The following is an 18,320-nucleotide window of genomic DNA, read 5'->3' as shown; positions in this document are numbered from 1 at the left end:
GGAGCCTGAATCTAGCTCTCCCCACTCAGAAAGCTTTCCTACTGAGGTCCTTCCCTCCTAGTCCTGGTCCTGGCCCTGATCCCTCCCTTCATTGTCTGACCAGTTCCTCTTAGCTTCCAGCTTTCTTCTACTCTCCTTTGGAGTCCAGTTTAGGATGAGTAATTTCATCTTCCGGGAAGTGTTTAGTCCTGAGCCCTGGGCCTGAGCATGGAGGGACCTCCTATCTGATATCTACAACTATATACTACACTATGTATTATATACATAGTTAGAGACTGTGCCAGCATGTTTTTAGAGGTAGGGACTACTGATGCAACTAAGCCCGTTTTAAAGAGCTGAAAAATTAGGGTTCAGAGAGGATTTGTTTATGGTTATCTAGGTAAGAGACAGGAACAAGATTTGAATCTGGGTATCACCTATCTCCAGAACCAATCAGAACTCCTTCCCAGGTCCTACTAAAGCCTGTCTTCTGTCTGCCTCTCTCTTTCTCCGTCTCTCCCTCTCCCTCTTCCTTCCTCCCTCTCTCTCTCTGTCTCTCTGTCTCTGTCTCTTCCCCTTTCCATTTGCCCTGGATGCCCTGGCGATGGTGGACTCTTCACCTTTTGATTTGCAAAGATTTCAGGTTATTGATACTTACCCCAAATTCTTTGACCTCCCAAGTGAAGCCCTCTCTCTCCTCCCTCATCCCCAAACCAAAGGATTTCTGGGGGACCTTCCAGGGAGGGATGACAATAGGGCCACATTTGGGGGTGTTCTTTTTTTTTTTTCCTCCTAGGGAGAAGGTGTATTTTGACTGCCCGGGTTACTGGGCTACTTTCTGAGTTTTCTGGGTTTCCATGGTGTCTCCATGGATGCAGGAGCATCTCTTTCTTTATTGTTAGCACCTTATCCAGGAGAATAGGTTCGGGGGCAGAGAGCAGAGCAGTCAGGCTCACTCCTGAAGTCTAGTCACCATTTTGTCCCTGCTTCGCCTGGGGACTGGCGGTTGATGTGGTTAGTATTTCCTGCTGAGCCAGGTCTGGCAATGCCCTCCAGGCTGGCAGCTAGCTCTCTACCCTTTCTTCCTTATACAGGTCAGCTCTGAAATGACCTTAGGAGGTAGACTGAGGTAATTGAGGGGGAAGGCTCTAAGGGGGAAGCCTCAGCTATCTGGAGGAGGCTAGTGGTAGCCTTGGGATTAAAGGGCCCTGAGTGGTGAGTGAGTGACTTGGCCCCCTCTAAGCCCCAGTGCCTTTGGTAGGTGGGTGTGTGCAGGGCGGGCACCCTGCCCAGCCCTCAATTGGGAGCTAGCCATTTAGTGTGGGATTTGTGTCAGGGGGAGGGAGGTTGGGGCTGGAAAGAATCTTGCCTTCCTGGGTGGCCAAGGCTTTGTTTACACATCAACTGTGCTTCCCTAGCCTCTGTCCCCGTTGCAGGTTTAGCTTTACTAAAATGCTTGCCCCTTATCCTCCCTCCTGATGAGTAAGGGAAAACCTGGCTCCTTTTATCTCATTGGCAGCCCTGCCCCTCCCTTCTTGATGCAATTAACCTGGATAGGACTGACAGGATTAGGCAGAAAGAGTAATCAATTCATTTTATTCTGAGTAGGTGAATGACATTAATCTCCTTTGCTAGGGAAGGCTAGAGAGGAAAGCTGTGGATTGGAAAATGTGAGACCCGGGTTCTAGACCCCCTCTGCCACTAATTAGTCAGTGAAGAGAGCCCATGACCCTTTCTACCGAGGCTCTTGCAGGGATTTCTGGGGCTCCCTCTTTCCCTGACTGGAGTGGATAATCGGGGTCCTGGGGATGATTTCCTAGGAGGGAAAGGAACACAACTCTGGAGCCGGCCTCATACAGGACAACCTGGGTAAAGGAGCCGCTGAGGTCTGGCGCTATTGGGGAAGAAACCCTAAAAGACGGCAGTTACCCCTCCCTGGCTGGCAAACTGGGCTCCTGGTGGCCACTCACTTATCGGGAAGGTGAGGCTTGACCATGCCCAGCCAGAGAAATGGCTCCCTGTGGAGTGATGGAAGCTAGGAAGCCCGTCTCTCAGAATAGAGAGGAAGAGTAAATGCTTCCACTTGCCCACTCCACCCCCTCCACTTACAGGAGGGAGGAAGGAAGGATGCTTGATATGAGAGGGAGAGACTTGGGTTTGAATTCTGGCTCTGACAACCAACTGTGTGAGTCAAGTAAAAGCCATTTAGTCTCTCACCCCTACCTAAATGTTAGGGATAGTCACCCTTAGGCGTGTTTCATTATATATGGGGGGGCAAACAGAGTGCTAGGCCCAGAGCCAGGAAGACCTGGATTCAAATCTGGCCTCAGATATATCCTAGCTGTGTGACCCTGGACAAGTCACTTAACCCTGTTTGCCCCAGGTTACTCATCTGTAAAATGGGCTAGAGAAGGAAATGGAAAACCTTTCTTGTATCTTTGCCAAGAAAACCCCCAAATGAAGAGTCAGGCATGACTGAAATGATTCCATAAAGCAGCATGGATGCTTCCCAACCACACAGCCGTCTCTCCACCTTTCTCCTTGTGCCTTACACGGTAGCACTTTCCAAATTGCAACCTTTCGGTCATGATCCAAGCACATATCTTAGGAGGGATGAAGGTCCCAAAGGAACTGTATGGGATGTCAACAGTTTCACCGAGGAATCCTAGAGTCCACTCATGCCTTTTTTTACTTGCCATCCATATAGCCATGGGCAATTCATGTATTCCTTTAAGCCCCATCTGTAAAATGAGGGTAAATACATTTATATTGCGTCCTTAGAGTGCTTTATTTTATTCTGTTATTTATTTATTTAAAAGCCCTAACCTTCCAGCTTAGAATCAATACTGTGTTTTGGTTCTAAGGCGGAAGAGTGGTAAGAACTAGGCAATGGGGGTTAAGTGACTTGCCCAGGGTCACACAGCTAGGAAGTGTCTGAGGCCAGAATTGAATCCAGGGCCTGGGCCTGGCTCTCAATCCTCTGAGCCACCCAGCTGCCCCTGGTAGTGCTTTGCTTTAGAAACTGTATGATGCTATGTGAACTCCACCCCTCCCTTTTTCTCCTCTCTGACCTATGCCCAGCCGCCCCTTTGCTGCCTCTGTTCCAGATAACTGACCTGATTCCTTTTTTCCCCTCCTAGAGCTGGCCTCCGCCGCCCCAGCAGGCCCACCTGGGCAGCATGAAAGCCCTTCCCTGTGTCATGGCATCCCCGGACCCCTACCCCAGGTTCCCCAGGAGGCACTGACGTCCCTGGGCCAATTCTGCCCTGCCCCAGGACCCGGAGCAGATTTGCCATGGTGACATAAACAGGGCGAGGAGGAAGGAGAACCGCCCAGTCCATGGACCACCCCCCTGGTGGGAAGAAAAGACACCCTCAGTCCCTCCTCATCCCTGTGCACAAACAGCTTCTGTTATTAATTATTTTTAATTTATTGCTTTGGATTGAATCCTTGTTTTTCTTCCTGTGAAAAGAGTTTGGGGGGCGGGGGGTGTAAAAGCGGTTGCTCAGCCACTTCGGGGAGCCAGGATGACCGTCCCCCTGCGCCTCAGGAGGCTGTGCAGGCAGGCGTCCCCCCAGGCCGTGCTGCTCCTGCTCTTCGCCTTCTGCCTGCTCAGCGTGTTCGTGTCTGCCTATTACCTGTATGGCTGGAAGAGGACCCTGGAGCCCTCGGGGGAGGTGGCCGGCTCCGACTGTAACGAGGAGCCCCAGATCACGCCGTCGCGCCTCCTCCCTCTCAAGACCCTGAAGGTGTCGTCGTCCTCCCGCACCGACCCCCTGGTGCTCGTCTTCGTGGAGAGCCTGTACTCCCAGCTGGGCCAGGAGATCGTGGCCATCCTGGAGTCCAGCCGCTTCAAGTACCGCACCGAGATCGCCCCCGGGAAGGGGGACATGCCCACGCTCACGGACAAGGACCGGGGCCGCTTCGCTCTCATCATCTACGAGAACATCCTCAAGTACGTCAACCTGGACGCCTGGAACCGGGAGCTGCTGGACAAGTACTGTGTGGAATACGGCGTGGGCATCATCGGCTTCTTCAAGGTAACCGGCCGGGACGAGGGGTGCTCCTGGGGGCCGGGGGCGGGGAAGGGCTGGGGGTCTCGGAGGGGCTGTGCCGGGGGCTGCTGCCTTTGGCCAGGGGTCTTGGGGGCTGTGGTGGCCGGAGCGGGCCCCTGGGAGGACTGGCTGGCATTTTTCTGTTCTATCCAGGCTCGGGCCCATCTCAGGCCTTGCCCTTGCCAGAAGGCTTGGGGGTGAGGGAGAGAATTTGCCTCAGCCAGCTGTCTCAGAGATACCTCCAGTGGGTTATCGGCATACTGAGTGCCATCTGCTAGAGATACAGTGCAAAGCCTGTACCCCGTTCGGGGAGGAGCCGGTGCGGCTATCTTTGGATCCCGACTTTGGGGCGTTAAGTAGGAATCCCCCCGTGACCCCACCTCTGGAGCCTAGGGTTTACTGCTGGGCGCCTCTGACATCTTTTCCTAGCTTTAGCATAGGACTAAATCAGCAAATTCTAGGATTGGGGTTTAGAGAACCAACTTTAGAGGAAGCTGCCCCGAGCACTAGGAGCTCTCTGAAAAAAAAGGGGCTTTGTTGGTTTGTCTTGACCTTCAGAAAGGGCATCACCCATTCATTTTACAGATGAACAAACTGAGGCTCGGGAGGATCAAGTCACTTGCTCCTGGTCACATAGGAGAACCTTGACCTGGTGGTTCTTAAATCCAAGGTCTCTTTTTCTTTATTGCTTTAGAGACCATTCTAGGCATGGAGGACAGCCAGGGGAGGGGGGAAGAGGGGAACTCTACTAATTGTTTTGGGAAATTCTGTCTAGCCAAGGAAACCCCATGAGCAGATGTGCAGGAAGAGAGGGGAACATCTGACTGCGGGGCCAGGTAGACCAAGAAACATGGGAATTTCAAGGGAGTAGGAAGGCAGTTTCTCCCGTAGGGCCAAAGCAGTCCTAGATCTATAATGTATCAGAGAGTACTAAACTCTTAGTTTGAAAGGAGGAAACGTGCACGTAATGTGCTTTGGGCATTGAGGCTGCCTTAGGGGTCTGTTTTGGAGTGGAGCAAGAGAGTAGGAAGAGGGTGAGATAAGTAACTTCTGTCAGTGGAAACCTTTGAGCAGAGGCTGAATGACAACTTGTCAGAGATCTTCAAAATCTAATCATTTAGAGCAGTAAAATGTAGTGAAGTTCAATTCTCTCAGTCATCTGACTTTTGTCCCTATGGACTCTGAGCTTTCCTCAATCAGTTTAATCAGAGACTGCCCTCAGAATATGGGGTTGAGAGAGAGAGACAGACAGAGACACACACACACACACACACACACACACACACACACACACACACATATACACACACACAGACACAGAGACAGACAGAGACAGACAGAGAGTGAGCTCTCAGAAGTGAACCATTTAGGTTTGATGGGGATACGATTGGGGATGTAGACTCTAAATGATCATTCATAGGTCTTAATCAATGATACATGTAAAACCCAGTGGAATTGCTCTTTAGCTACTGGAGGGGGGTGGGAGGAGGGGAGGGAAAGAACATGAATCATGTAACCATGGAAAAATAAATAAATTTAAAAGAGGGGGGAAAAGTGAACCATTTAGGAAAATGCAAATGCTGAGAGTTCTGGGGTAGGGAAAATAGAAACTTGGAGTTCCCTATGGCTAAGAGAGTTCCCTAGCTTCCTTATCATAGGCTCTAGAATTGAAAGGGGTTTTAGAGACCATCTTCTTCTCTTACCCCTTAATTTTTGTTGTTGTTGTTAAGTCTTTTAGTGTCTAACTCTTCATGACCCCATTTTGGGGTTTCTTGGCAAAGATACTGGAGTTCTTTGCCATTTCCTTCTCCAGCTCATTTTCCAGATGAGGAAGCTGAGGTAAATGGGATTAAGTGACTTGCCCAGGATCACACAGCTAGTAAGTGTCTGAGGCTGGTCTTCCTGACTCCAGGCACAAAGCTCTATCCACTGTGCCACATAGCTGCCCTAAGGAGCCATCTCCTTGTACAGACAAGTTGCTCTGAGTCATAGGCCTAAGCTCCTGGGTCCTACAACTCTGTTCTAGGCAGAAAGACAAATTAGGAAACTGAAGCCCATTAACAGGGAATGATTTACCCAAGATCACACAGTTATAGTTTTTGGTAGCAGAGTTGGGTTTTGAAACTAGTCCTAAACCAGTATTTATTTTTTTCCTCTATAACATGGGGTTGAGTCTTGGGGCCATTCCAGTTTCCTAGGGGAACTCTAATTCATACCTACCTAAAGGACCTAGAGACAGGAAGATTAGATTCTGCTCCAGCCTCTTACTTTTACTCTGTGTGTGTCTACCTGCTTCAACTGTGTTTCTTTTATACAACATCTGGTAGGATTCTGGTTTTTAATCCACTTTAGAGACAGGAAGATTAGAAAAGTTGGTTTAGGCTGGTAAAAGGTAACCTCTTCTGGAAAAGTTAGAGCCCCTCCATGGGAGGCTGCAGGTCAGGAGTACAGGCCCTGTCATTTTGCTCCAGAGTATTGCCCCTGGGCGTCATGATATGTCACAACAACCTGTAGGGCAAAGTAGGGGATAAAATTAATATGGTTTGACTAAATATAAGAGAATGTGATTGCCGATATTATAACTCAAGCCCCAAATGACTTTTTTAGCAGCTTTTTATTTATAAAAAAGAGGGAAAGAGTAAGGTAGAGAAATGTTAAAGAGGGTAGAGTAAACAGTCTAACTTATCACCCTAAATGTTTCTCCAGTACCTGGCTCAGATTAGACTGAGCTAATTATCCTTCCACGGGAGGACCCTTAACCAGAGGGCTGTTTAGCCAGAGCACCTCTCTGTGGTGAATAACCACTAGGCATCCTCTGGAAAGTAATCTCTCCAGAAGCCAGGAAAGGAGTCAGCTTTTCACTCACCCTGGTGGTAGCCCAAAGGGGAAAAATTCAAAGCTGAAGAAGGTTCTCCATCAGCCTCCAAAGCCTCGAAAGGGCTTGAAGACCTTGTGACTGGAAGTTTTAGCCACTTTTAAAGACCCTTCTTTGCATCACTTCCTGTTCCTTTCTCCACCTTAGGGGGCCAGTTGTAGTCTTTAAATTTGCTTAGGACTGCCCAGGGGGCAGCCAGTTGCTTTTTGGGGTGCAAACTCCTTTATTAAATAGTTTATGGACTTTCCCTACTTTAGGGTTAATTATGGGTGTATTTGGTTTTGTTGATTAAATTTAAAAGTAGGCAAGGGGAGAGTTAATCCTATCTTCACCGAGGTAAGCAGCCCTGGGAGCTTTAGCCTAGTCTTTGATCTGGAGAGGAAGTAAAGGACTCCAGTGCCTGTACTTCTTAAACTCCAGCTCGATGTTGGCTTCCAGTGGGCAGGGGGGAAGGTTGGTAGATGGTAGAGAGACTTTAGAGATCTCTAATGTAGCCTTCTCATTTGACGGGGAGGAAACTGGGGGCTGCTTGCCTCAAATGACAGACCTGAGTCCAGATGTCAGTTCTCCTGACATCTGCCTGAGGCCCTTTTCATTATAGTATGTTACCTCCCTTTTGGCTCTAAACAGTGTCGGGTACCAAAAATATAATATAAACTCCCTCATTTCAGGAGTCAGCAGTCCAATTGGGAGAGACACACACAGATATCAGATAGCTAACAAAATCAGGCAGTGCGTGGTAAGTGTGAAGAGAGCCAGAACCGGAGAAGAGGTCAGAGAAGAGAGAGATGATTATGGCATGGTCAGAGAGGGTTTTCTAGAGGCAGCAGGACTCCAGCTACACTTGGAGGTTTTGAATAAGGGGAAGAAAAAGGGGCAGACACTCCAGCCACTGGGAATAACATGAGCAGCATCCCAGAAGTGGCAGTGAGCTTGGCTCGGTGGGTAGGACTGTGGGGCTGGAGCAGAGGATATGTTTTGAGAAGTAGCGAAAGATAAAATTGGAAAGATAGCTTGGAACTAGATTGTTTATTTAATTAATTAATTTAGAATATTTTTCCATGGTTGCGTGATTCATGTTCTTTCTCTCCCTTCCTCCCACCCCCCTCCCATGACCAACAAACAATTCCACTGGTTTTTATATGAGTCATTGATCAAGACCCATTTCCATATTATTGATATTTGCACTAGGGTGATCGTTTAGAGTCTGCATCCCCAACCATATCCCCATTGACCCATGTGATCAAGCAGTGGAACTAGGTTTTTGAGGGCCCTAGATGCTAGGCTGGAGGGTTTGAAATTTACCTTTGTGATCTTGCAAGTTTGTTCTTTTTTCAAACCCTTCCATCTTAGAATCAATACTGTATATGGGTTCCAAAGCAAAAGAATAGAAAGAGCTAAGCAATAGGGGTTAAATGACTTGCCCAGGGTCACCCAGCTAGGAAATATCTGAGGCTGAATTGAACCCAGGACCTCCTGCCACCCCACCGCCCCCTTTACGGAAGTTTTTTGCAGCAGGAAATTATCTTGGGAGGTTGTGAATTCACTGTTGACTTGAGGTGTTAGAGGATGCTGGTAGGGGAAGTTTTAGGGGAGTCTCATTTATCTGGCCGATTTAGACTAAATGACCTGGAGGACAACACCAGGACAGAAGTACTGGGCCTGCAGTATTCCACATGGTTGGTTTGTGTTGGTTTGTGTCCCAGGCCGGGAGTCCTCAGAGGCAAATGTTCAAAATGTATAAAAACATGCCTAGCCTAGCAGGTAAACCTTTGGACTCGCTAGATCCCAGTGTTCCTGCTCCTCCTTATCATTTGCTGCAAGGGGAAGTCTGGAGAAGTAAAAAGCTCTGGGCACAGAGTTAGGAGACCTCGGCCTGCCTCTGCAGGCTCCCAGCTCTGAAAGCAGGCAGTCTCGCCCCCAGCCTCAGCTTGCTCTTTAGTAAGATGGGGATGATGGTCGCGGGGAGGATCGGGCCAGGTAGTAGAGTGCCAGATAAATCCCTGCCCTTATTAAGGCCCTTCCGAGACCCTGGCAAACCCGGCGGCCTCCCAGGGAAGGTAGCTGCCAGAAATGATGTCTGAAATGCCCTTCCTCACCGCTGCCTCTTGGTTTCCTGGCTTTCTTCAAGACTTGGCTCATATCCTTCTTCCACAGGAGCTCCCTCCTGTTCTTCCCACCTGCTGGTGCCTTCCCGTCTGAAATTACCTTCCGTTTCCTCTGCATTATAGCTTTATTTATATATAACACTATTTACATGCTTTCTCTCCCTTGGAATGTAAGCTCCCCAAGGGCAGGGACTGTTCTCTTTCTTTGGCTTCCCTACTCTGAGCTCAGTGTGGGGTATTTTTTTAAAGCCTTACCTTCTGTGGCAGAAGAGCAATAAGAGTTAGGCAGTGGGAGTTAAGTGACTTCCCCAGGGTCACACAGCTAGGAAGTGTCACAAGACGGGCTTTTAATAAATGTTTGTTGACTGACTGTCTCTGGAAGCATCCTGGTGTATAGTGCAATGTATAGCCTTGAACTTAAAGTCAGGACAAAGCTTCTAGTCCTAGTTTTGACAAATTTACTAGCTATGTGACTTCGAAGACCTTACAAGGTTTCTATGAGGAAAAAAAAACCCTTTGTAGACCTGGAGAACTTGATCTCTCTTAAAAGGCACAGGTGAGCTAAAGTGGCTCAGTGGATAGAGAGCCAGAGCTGCAATGGAGAGGATGTGGATTCAAATCTGGCCTCACTTACTTCCTAGCTCTGTGACCCTGGGCAAGTCCCTTAACCCCCACTGCCTAGCCCTGTCCAATCTTCTGCCTTGGAACTGATACATAGAATTGATTTTCAGATGGAAGGGAAGGATTTTTAAAAAAAAAACCTTTTATTTTAATTTAAAAATTTTCTCCCATAGTTATATGATTCTTGTTGTCTCCTTCCTCTCTTCCCTCCCCCCAGGGAAGGATTTTTTCTTTAAAAAAAAAAAATGTACTTAATTAATTAATTTAAAATATTTTCCCATGGTTACATGATTCATGTTCTTTCCCTACCCTTCTCCCTCTCCCTCCCAAAGCCAATGAACAATTCAGGGAAAGATTTTTTTTTTTTTAATTTTTAATTTTTTAAACCCTTACCTTCCATCTTAGAATCAATACATAGTATTGTTTCCAAGGCAGAAGAGTGGTAAAGGCTAGGCTTTGGGAGTTAAGTGACTTGTCCAGGGTCACACAGCTAGGAAGTTATCTGAGGCCAGATTTGAACCCAAGACTTCCTGTCTCTAGGTATGGCTCTCCATCCACTGAGCCACCCAGCTGCCCCAAGAAGGATTGAAAAAAAAAAAGGCAGATGTTCATTTTGCCAACCTTCTCACGGGCCTTGCTTGTGTACAGAGGGGCGTGAGTAAGCCGGTCCCTGTTCTCTGTCCTTGGCCCTTACACTTTCTCCTTCCCAATAGGCCAATGAGAACAGTCTGCTGAGCGCTCAGCTGAAGGGCTTCCCCCTCTTCCTCCACTCGAACCTCGGCCTGAAGGACTGCAGCATCAACCCCAAGTCGCCACTGTTGTACGTGACCCGGCCCAGCGAGGTGGAGAAGGGCCTCCTACCCGGGGACGACTGGACCGTCTTTCAGTCCAACCACTCCACCTATGAGCCGGTGCTGCTGGCCAAGACCAAGTCAGCTGAGTCCATCCCCCACCTGAGCGTCGGCGCGGCCTTGCACACCACGGTGATCCAGGACCTGGGGCTGCACGACGGCATCCAGCGGGTGCTCTTCGGCAACAACCTCAACTTCTGGCTGCACAAGCTGGTCTTTGTGGACGCCGTGGCTTTCCTGACTGGCAAGCGCCTCTCGCTGCCCCTGGACCGCTACATCCTCGTGGACATCGATGACATCTTTGTCGGCAAGGAGGGCACCCGGATGAAGGTGGAGGATGTGAAGGTATGGATGGAGGACCCCTGGGAGGCCTCTCATTGGATAGCCTGGGCCAGAGCTTCACTAGAATGCCAAAGGCCAGAAGGAGCCTGTAGGGTGGGCCCGTATGCATTGTATAAGGCAGTGGTGGTGAACCTATGGCACGGGTGCCAAAGATGGCACGCAGCCAACTCCTACCCCACTCCGCAGTTTGTTACTAGAAAGGCAGAGGGACTCCGGTGGAGTTGCTCCCCTTCTCCTCTCCACAGGCCCTATGACATTTTTTCATGTCACCTGCCCCTCTGCCCAGCAGCCAATGGGAGCACACAGTGGGGGAAGGTGGGCAGCTCATAGGGGGCAGAGCTGGAGGGGAGTGGAGCGTTTGGGCTTTCCCCTCTCTACAATGGCTGAGGACATTCCTCACTTCACCTGCCCCTCCATCCAGCAGCCCAATGGGAGCCCTTTCTCCTTCCCCTATGTGGGGTAAGGGGGAGCAGGGCACAAGGTTGGGGGAGAGGGCAGGCACAGCACATGATCTGGGGGATTGGGTGGGGATCTCTAAAAGGTCTGCCATCGCTGGTATAATGGAAAGGACTTTGGGTTTGGAATCCTGAGGCCTGTGTTCTAGTAGTCACTTGGTAGGTGGCCTCAGAGAAATTCCTTCCCATCTGTGGGCCTCGGTGTCACCCTAATGCAAAGTGGGCTAGCCCAGAGGTGGAATTGGAGTTGTACAGGAATCTCTAAGGGGCGCTCTAAATTCTGTGATTTGCTGAAATGCTGCATTATCTTTCTGGGATGTGGCTTTGTGATCACAATCACATTGTAAGGAATGGCACCCAGCTGGCCTGCTATATCTGATGTCCCTTCCTCTCATGAAAAATGGAAATTATGATTCCTTTTGTCACATGGGGGCTGGGTTAGGAGAGGTGGTTAAAGACTAGGTTTTAACTTCTTTTTAAACCTTATCTTCTGTCTTTGTAAGAATTCTTAAGACAGAAGGGCAAGGGCTTGGCCAGTGGGATTAAGTGACAGGGTTACACAGCTAGAAAGTGTCTGAGGTCAGATTTGAATCTAGGACTTCCTGTCTCCAGGCTTGGCACTCTATCCACAGTGCCACTCAGATGGTGAGGAAGTACACCCAGCTGTCTTTTCTTATTCCTTCCTGCTGCCTGAAGCCCCTTCCTTCTCATGAAGTCCATTTGGCTTCTTCTCAGATACTCCTCCGGGGGCTGGATTAGGAGAAGTTGCTTAATGCTAGGTTTCCTTACTGACTTTCTATGAATCTTCTGTTCCCTTTTGGAGTCCTCATTTTAATCACCTTTGAAAAATGGAAGAAACGAGGAGATTCTGGCCCTGGGTGAACGCTTGGGGCTGAGGAAAGGCTGGAAGTGGGAGTGGGTGGTGGGAGTGAGCCCTGGGAGCTCTGGGAGCCCTGGGGGACGGGGCAGGGGAAGCTCTCTCACCCTTTCCTTCTTCTCTGTGTCCTAGGCCCTTTTTGACACTCAGAATGAACTTCGAACACACATCCCAAACTTCACCTTCAACCTGGGGTACTCAGGGAAATTCTTCCACACAGGTAAGTGAGTGTGCTGGAACTTTGAGCTGGCCCATGAGAACCTGCCTTACCTGTCCCTTTAGCCTGCCATCCCTCAGTGATTGGAAGAAGGAGCCATGGTGGGATAGACACATCCAGCACTTTACTTCCCCTAGACCAGTGATGGCAAACCTATCCCTCCCCTCCCCTGCCCCTCTGCCCAGCAGCCAATGGGAGCACATAGCCAGGAGAGTGGGTAGCTCACAGGCAGCAGAGCTGGAGGGGAGCAGAGTGCTGGGACCACTCCCCTCCCCCTCTCTACACTACCTGAGGACATTCCTCAATTCACCCACCCCTCCACCCAGCAGCCCAATGGGAGGGAGGGGCATGGCCCAGGGCCTGGGGAGGGTGAGGATGGGGATGGGGCCTGACGCTCCATCTCTAAAAGGTTTGCCATCCCTATCCTAGACTATTTCAGCTCAGTGTGATAGGGGATGTCCAGGCAGCGTGCATGAGTGACTCCTCCAAACAAAAGCTCAGGGGATGTCTCCTGTATTGGCCTGAAATCTGTTCAGATCAATGACTTCTGCCTCCTCCCTGAGCTCCCACTGTGGATCTTCATTCTGTGAGCCCTGGAAATCTTGGGCTTCATAATGCTCCTATTGAGGGAGTAGCTCGAGGCTCAGTGAATTAAGAGCCAGGCCTAGATATGGGAGGTCCTGAGTTCAAATTTGGCCTCAGACACTTCCTCACTCTCTGACCCTGGGCAAGTCCTTAACCCCATTGCCTAATCCTTACTACTCCTCTGCCTTGGAACCAATACACAGTATTGATTCTAAGATAGGAGGTAAGAGTTTTAAAAAATTTTAAAAAGCCCCTATTCCTATTGGACAAGGCTTAGTATGGATGATACAGCCTTTTAGAATGGGTCTGGAATCTGGGGAGAAACTGAGGCTCCCTGTGGAAATCTGAGCTGGAGAAGAAGGAGCGTTTGAGCAGGAGCCCATGCCTTGCAGAGTCTAGCCCTGACTCATATGCTAAACTCATCGTGTGATCTTGTGCAAGTCACTTCCCATCCTTAGGCCTCCGTTTCCTCATCTCCAAAATGGTATTCGACTCAATGGTTTCTTTTTTTTCCCCCAAGCTTAAAAAGATTTTAATGTCATTCATTATCCAGTAACAGATCACATTTATATAGTGCTTTAACTTTTACAAAGCGGTTTCTTCATGACTACCGCCTGAGATAGTTGGGGAAGGGTTTCTAGATGTGATATTTCATCCATGAAACTTCTGGTAGGGAAATTCCCTTTACCACTACAGATCAGCAACTCATCTGTCCCTCGACTTCCTAGAGGGTTGCCTGGGGACCCTGTGACTCAGTGCTTTCTGAGGTTCCTCTCAGCTCCAGCATCGTAGGCTTGAACCTGAGCCGGGGTTCTCCGTAGAAAGACGCCTCCTGCTTCTGGCACGCAGAAGCCTTGTTAGAAGTCCTGCTGGCTCCCTCACAGTTATTAGGAGGAGCAAACAGCACCTGATTTTCCTTTAAAAAGATCTGCTCATTTAGGCTTTTGCGCAGCAAGCCATGTGGGCAGCAGAAAGGTACAGTTTTGTGGCTTGGCTCTCCCTGCGTTGTTGTCTCTTCTTTGGATGGTAATTACTGTGTTTGCTTAGATTGAGGAAGTGCTGGTCTTGTTAACTGCTTGCCAGTGGGCGTTTGCGCATGTTAGGAAGAACTGCTTCTTAGGTCACTTCAGATCTCCCTTTAAAAAAACACACACAACAGATCTGTGTTGATGCCTTTTCATAATACCAAGATTTCCCCCTTTCCCCATAATAATAAAGAATAATACAAAGAAATAACAATATAAGAGTAAAAAAAGAATAAAAAAGTGGGGGGAACATCCTGTAAAACCAACTAATAGAGAAAATGTTTTTTATAGATATTTATATATATACATATATAAATATCTATAAATAAATAAAATTTATATATATATAAATATATATAAATATAAATATATATACAAGATATAGAGATCTATATAGATATAGATGTTTTTATAGATAGTATCTCATTCCTAATTATCTCCCACCCTTCCCCAAAACACCTCTGCAAAAAGAAGGGTTTTGAAGTGGGGATAAACCTTGATTTCTGTCCCTGGAACTCACCTCTGTCAGGTAGAAAACAGGCTACAGGAGAAGGACAGAAACCTCATGAAGAGTTTAAGTCAGTGAGGGTGTTAGTAAGAGGATAGAAGATATCAGGAAAGGGGTTTGGGGAGCAGCTGGGTGGCTCAGTGGATTGAGAGCCAAGCCTAGAGATGAGAGGTCCTGGGTTCAAATCTGGCCTTAGACACTTCCTAGCTGAGCAAGTCACTTGATCCCCATTGCCTATCCTTACCACTCTTTTGCCTTGGAACCAATACATAGAATTGATTCCAAGATGGAAGGTAAGGGTTTTTAATTTTAAAAAGATTTTTACACAAAGTTGTTAGTCTCACTCTCTATTCCAGTCATCAAAGTTCCATGGCAAGACAAAAGTCAAGATGATTGTCAGTGGTCCAGGATGCAGTGGGTGGGTATTGGTTCCAAGGCAGAAGGTAAGGGTTTAAAAAAAGAAATCAGGAAGACTTGGTTGAAGTCCTACCCCTCCAACCACTGCCTGGGTCACCCGGGGCATCATTAAACTTTCATACCCCGGGCAGCTCTAAGACTCTGAGGTGCAGAAAAGCTGCTGTTCTTTGATAGAGACGGTTTCCTCATGGGGAATTTCCTGCAATAATGAAATCACAGGTCCTTCTGAGCTGTGAAGGGGAGGGATTAACTAGCTGTAGGATCCGGAGAGGAAGAAGAGGCCCAGGTTGGATTTTCTAAAGGGATGGAGGGAGACATAGGAGTGAGGAGAGATTATTATAAAATACAGACTCCTAGAATCCTAGACTAATAGAGAGGGTCGATCTGTCCTTCATCAATTTAATACATTTATTTATACATTGTTTAATACATTTATTATGATATAATAATTTATCTTATAAATCCATTATTTATTTATTTATTTGTGTTTAGTGCATTTATTATAATATCATAACCTTCTTTCTAATGTGGGAATATTATCTTTAACATTTTTAGAGTCAGCTATAGCTTTTAGTAGAATGATGAGCCTATTGGCATCCTTGTTGAGTAGCTCTAATTTTTGGGAATGGTTTCTCTTATATTAAATTAGAGAATATACAGAAGAGGGCAACCAGGATTGGGGGAGTAGGAGAAGGGCCCAAAGGATGAAGACTTTGTTTCCCTTGATCTCAGTGGTTAGAAGCAGGAACCATGGTGGAACTCATAAAGAACTAAGTAGAAGCTCATTGAAAGGAGAAAACTTCCTAACTATTAGAGCTGTCCAAAAGCAGAATGGGCCACCTCAGGAGGGGAATGGGCTTTCTATCTTGGAGGTCTTTAAGACGACACTGGTCAAGTGTGGTTTGTTTGGTAGGGATTCTTCCTCAGTAAGGGTTGGATTGGAGGTTGCTAATGTCCCTTCCAGCTTTGAAATTCTATGAATCCATTGCCCTCCAACTCTCACCTATTATTGCTAGTTCTGCCCTATGGAGGTAATTCAGAATAAATATAGTCTCTCCAAGAGGGGGAACCTTTGGCTTTTTGAGAGAGGAACCATAATCCCCTGAAAGTCTTTTCTCTTCCCTGAGCCAGACATGCCCAGTTAGTTCCTTTGATGATGTATTCTCCAGTTCTCTCTCCAGGTGGGTTTCTCTTCTGGATATATTTCAGCTGGTCAGTGTTGTTAGCATGCGGTGTCTGCCTTTGAGTCCAGTGCTCTAGCTGTGGTTTGATCAAAAAAAGTATAGAACAGTGGAATGATCAATATATTGCAAACATTGGCTCTTTTAATACTTCCTGAGGTTGTTCGTTGTGTCTCAGAGTAGGCTTACAGCACTCTCCCCCCAACCAGGACTCAGTTGACTTGATAATGGGTCCCCTGGGAATATACCAGTTCTTCTGGTCCTTAAAGTGAACACATTTCCCTTGATGCATACATCCGTCGCTCCCACAGTCTCTGCTCTAGTCAGGTGGTTGGGAAAGGTGTTGTTCTTCACCTATTTTTAATCTCAGGAAGTAGGGGTTAGTGGTTTGCATTTGGCGTGCATGCACTGACCCAAGGTGACTGTTCTCTGCCTCTGCCAGGCCTGCCTATGCTGGTGCTGTTATCTTGGCATCAGCCCCTCAGGGCACCCCCGCCCCACATTGGGTCCTTGCTTTTCCAGAAGGTGTTGAGAGTTCTTCCTGGTCCTCTCCTCTCTCAAATAGGATGTTTGCATGGGTAGGACTAGGGGCAGGGAGAGCAGACAATCCTGTTTAGAATCTCTAGAGCAGACAGGACCTAATTAGAAAGGTAAATTTGCCAAAGGGAGGAAATCTTGGACTGTATTCCCAGTCCAAATAGGAATGATTTGGGGAGTTATCTTTGGTTTGGGATTATCTCCAGCTCTTCCTTACCCTTCAAATTAGCATGGATAATTAAAAAGATTCTCTTCCATAAGCACTGTTATTCAGATTCATCTCTAATAACAATGTCATAGGAGGCTGCATGGTACAGTAGAAAGAATATTTGCTCTGTAGTCAAAAGACCTTGTTTCAAATTCTCGGTCTGATACTTACTACCTGTATGCCCTGGATTAGTTCCCTAATGTAATTAGTAGTAGTAGTAGTAGTAGTAGTAGTAGTAGTAGTAGTAGTAGTAGTAATAATAGCTAACATTTATATAGTGCCTACTTGGCTGCACTTTATGAAGATGATTTCATTTAATCCTTAAAACAACCTTGGGAGGCAGGTGTTACTCTTATCCCCATTTTACAGAAGAGGAAATTGAGGCAAACAAAGGTTAAGTAATTGACTTGCTGGGGGCTACTCAGCTAGTAAATATTTAAAACCAGATTTGAACTTAATCCTTCTTACCTTCAGCTGGACCTTATGTCCACTTAGTTTTTTGGGGGGGCAACCCAAATGTATGTAGCAGCTCTAAAGCTATGATTCTACTTTTATTTTCTTAATTAAATTGTTTTTATTTGAAAAATTTTATTTTTCCCTCAATTACATGAACAAATAATTTTTTAACCTTTTTTTAATTAAGTTTGAGCCAAATTCTTTCCCCTCACTCCTTCTCCTCCCACCCCTCTGAGTTGGCAAGCAATCTGATCCACATTTTACATGTGCTAATAGTATAAAATATCCTTCCATATTAGTCATTTTGAGAAACAGAAAAGCAATAAAGTAAAATATAGCATGTCACAGTCTGCTTTCAGACTCCATCAGTTCCTTCTTTGGAGGAGAATGGTGTTTTTCATATGATTCTCTTTTTTTTTAAACCTTTACCTTCCATCTTAGAATCAATACTGTGTATTGATTCCAAGGCAGAAGAGAGGTAAGGGCTAGACAGGGGATTAAGGGACTTGCCCAGGGTCACACAGCTAGGAAGTGTCTGAGGCCAGATTTGAACCCAGGACCTTCCATCTCTAGGCCTGACTCTCAATCCACTGAGCCACCCAAGTGCCCCCAATATTTTACTTCTCAATAATCTCCTACCTCCAAAGGGTTAAGTGACTTGCCCAGGGTCAGTGTCTGAGGTTAAATTTGAACCCAGGACCTTCCATCTCTAGGCCTGACTCTTAATCCACTGAGCCACTAGCTGCCCATAAATGTAATTTTTAAAAGATAAAGTTTTGTTTTTAAAAGGAGAATCACAGGGGGCATCTGGGTAGCTCAGTGGATTGATCGCCAGGTCTAGAGGTGGGAGATTCTAGGTTCAAATCTGGCCTCAGACACTTCCTAGCAGTGTGACCCTGGGCAAGTCACTGTGTAGTTAGAATGTTCTACCCCAGGACTACGTTTCCCAGAATTCCTTTAGTATTACCCAGTATCCTTTTCTTTTTGTCCCTGTAGAGTCCTTGCATGTTTGTATATAGTTGT

At 47.2% G+C, this 18,320-nt stretch overlaps 1 protein-coding gene across 1 annotated transcript in view; it reads left to right on the top strand.

The window, feature by feature from the left end:
- The first annotated feature begins 3,506 nt into the window (after positions 1-3,506).
- NDST1 (N-deacetylase and N-sulfotransferase 1) overlaps positions 3,507-18,320 on the top strand; it is a 33,238-nt gene continuing 18,424 nt past the window's right edge. Inside the window, exons 1-3 of the mRNA XM_044661789.1 lie at positions 3,507-4,019; positions 10,352-10,834; positions 12,296-12,383. Of these exons, the coding sequence (XP_044517724.1) occupies positions 3,507-4,019; positions 10,352-10,834; positions 12,296-12,383 (1,084 nt within the window). The remainder of the gene's footprint in view (positions 4,020-10,351; positions 10,835-12,295; positions 12,384-18,320) is intronic.

The sequence above is a fragment of the Gracilinanus agilis genome, chromosome 2 (assembly GCF_016433145.1).
Source record: "Gracilinanus agilis isolate LMUSP501 chromosome 2, AgileGrace, whole genome shotgun sequence".
NCBI classification, from domain to species: domain Eukaryota; kingdom Metazoa; phylum Chordata; class Mammalia; order Didelphimorphia; family Didelphidae; genus Gracilinanus; species Gracilinanus agilis.
This window is presented reverse-complemented; position numbering and strand designations above follow the sequence as displayed.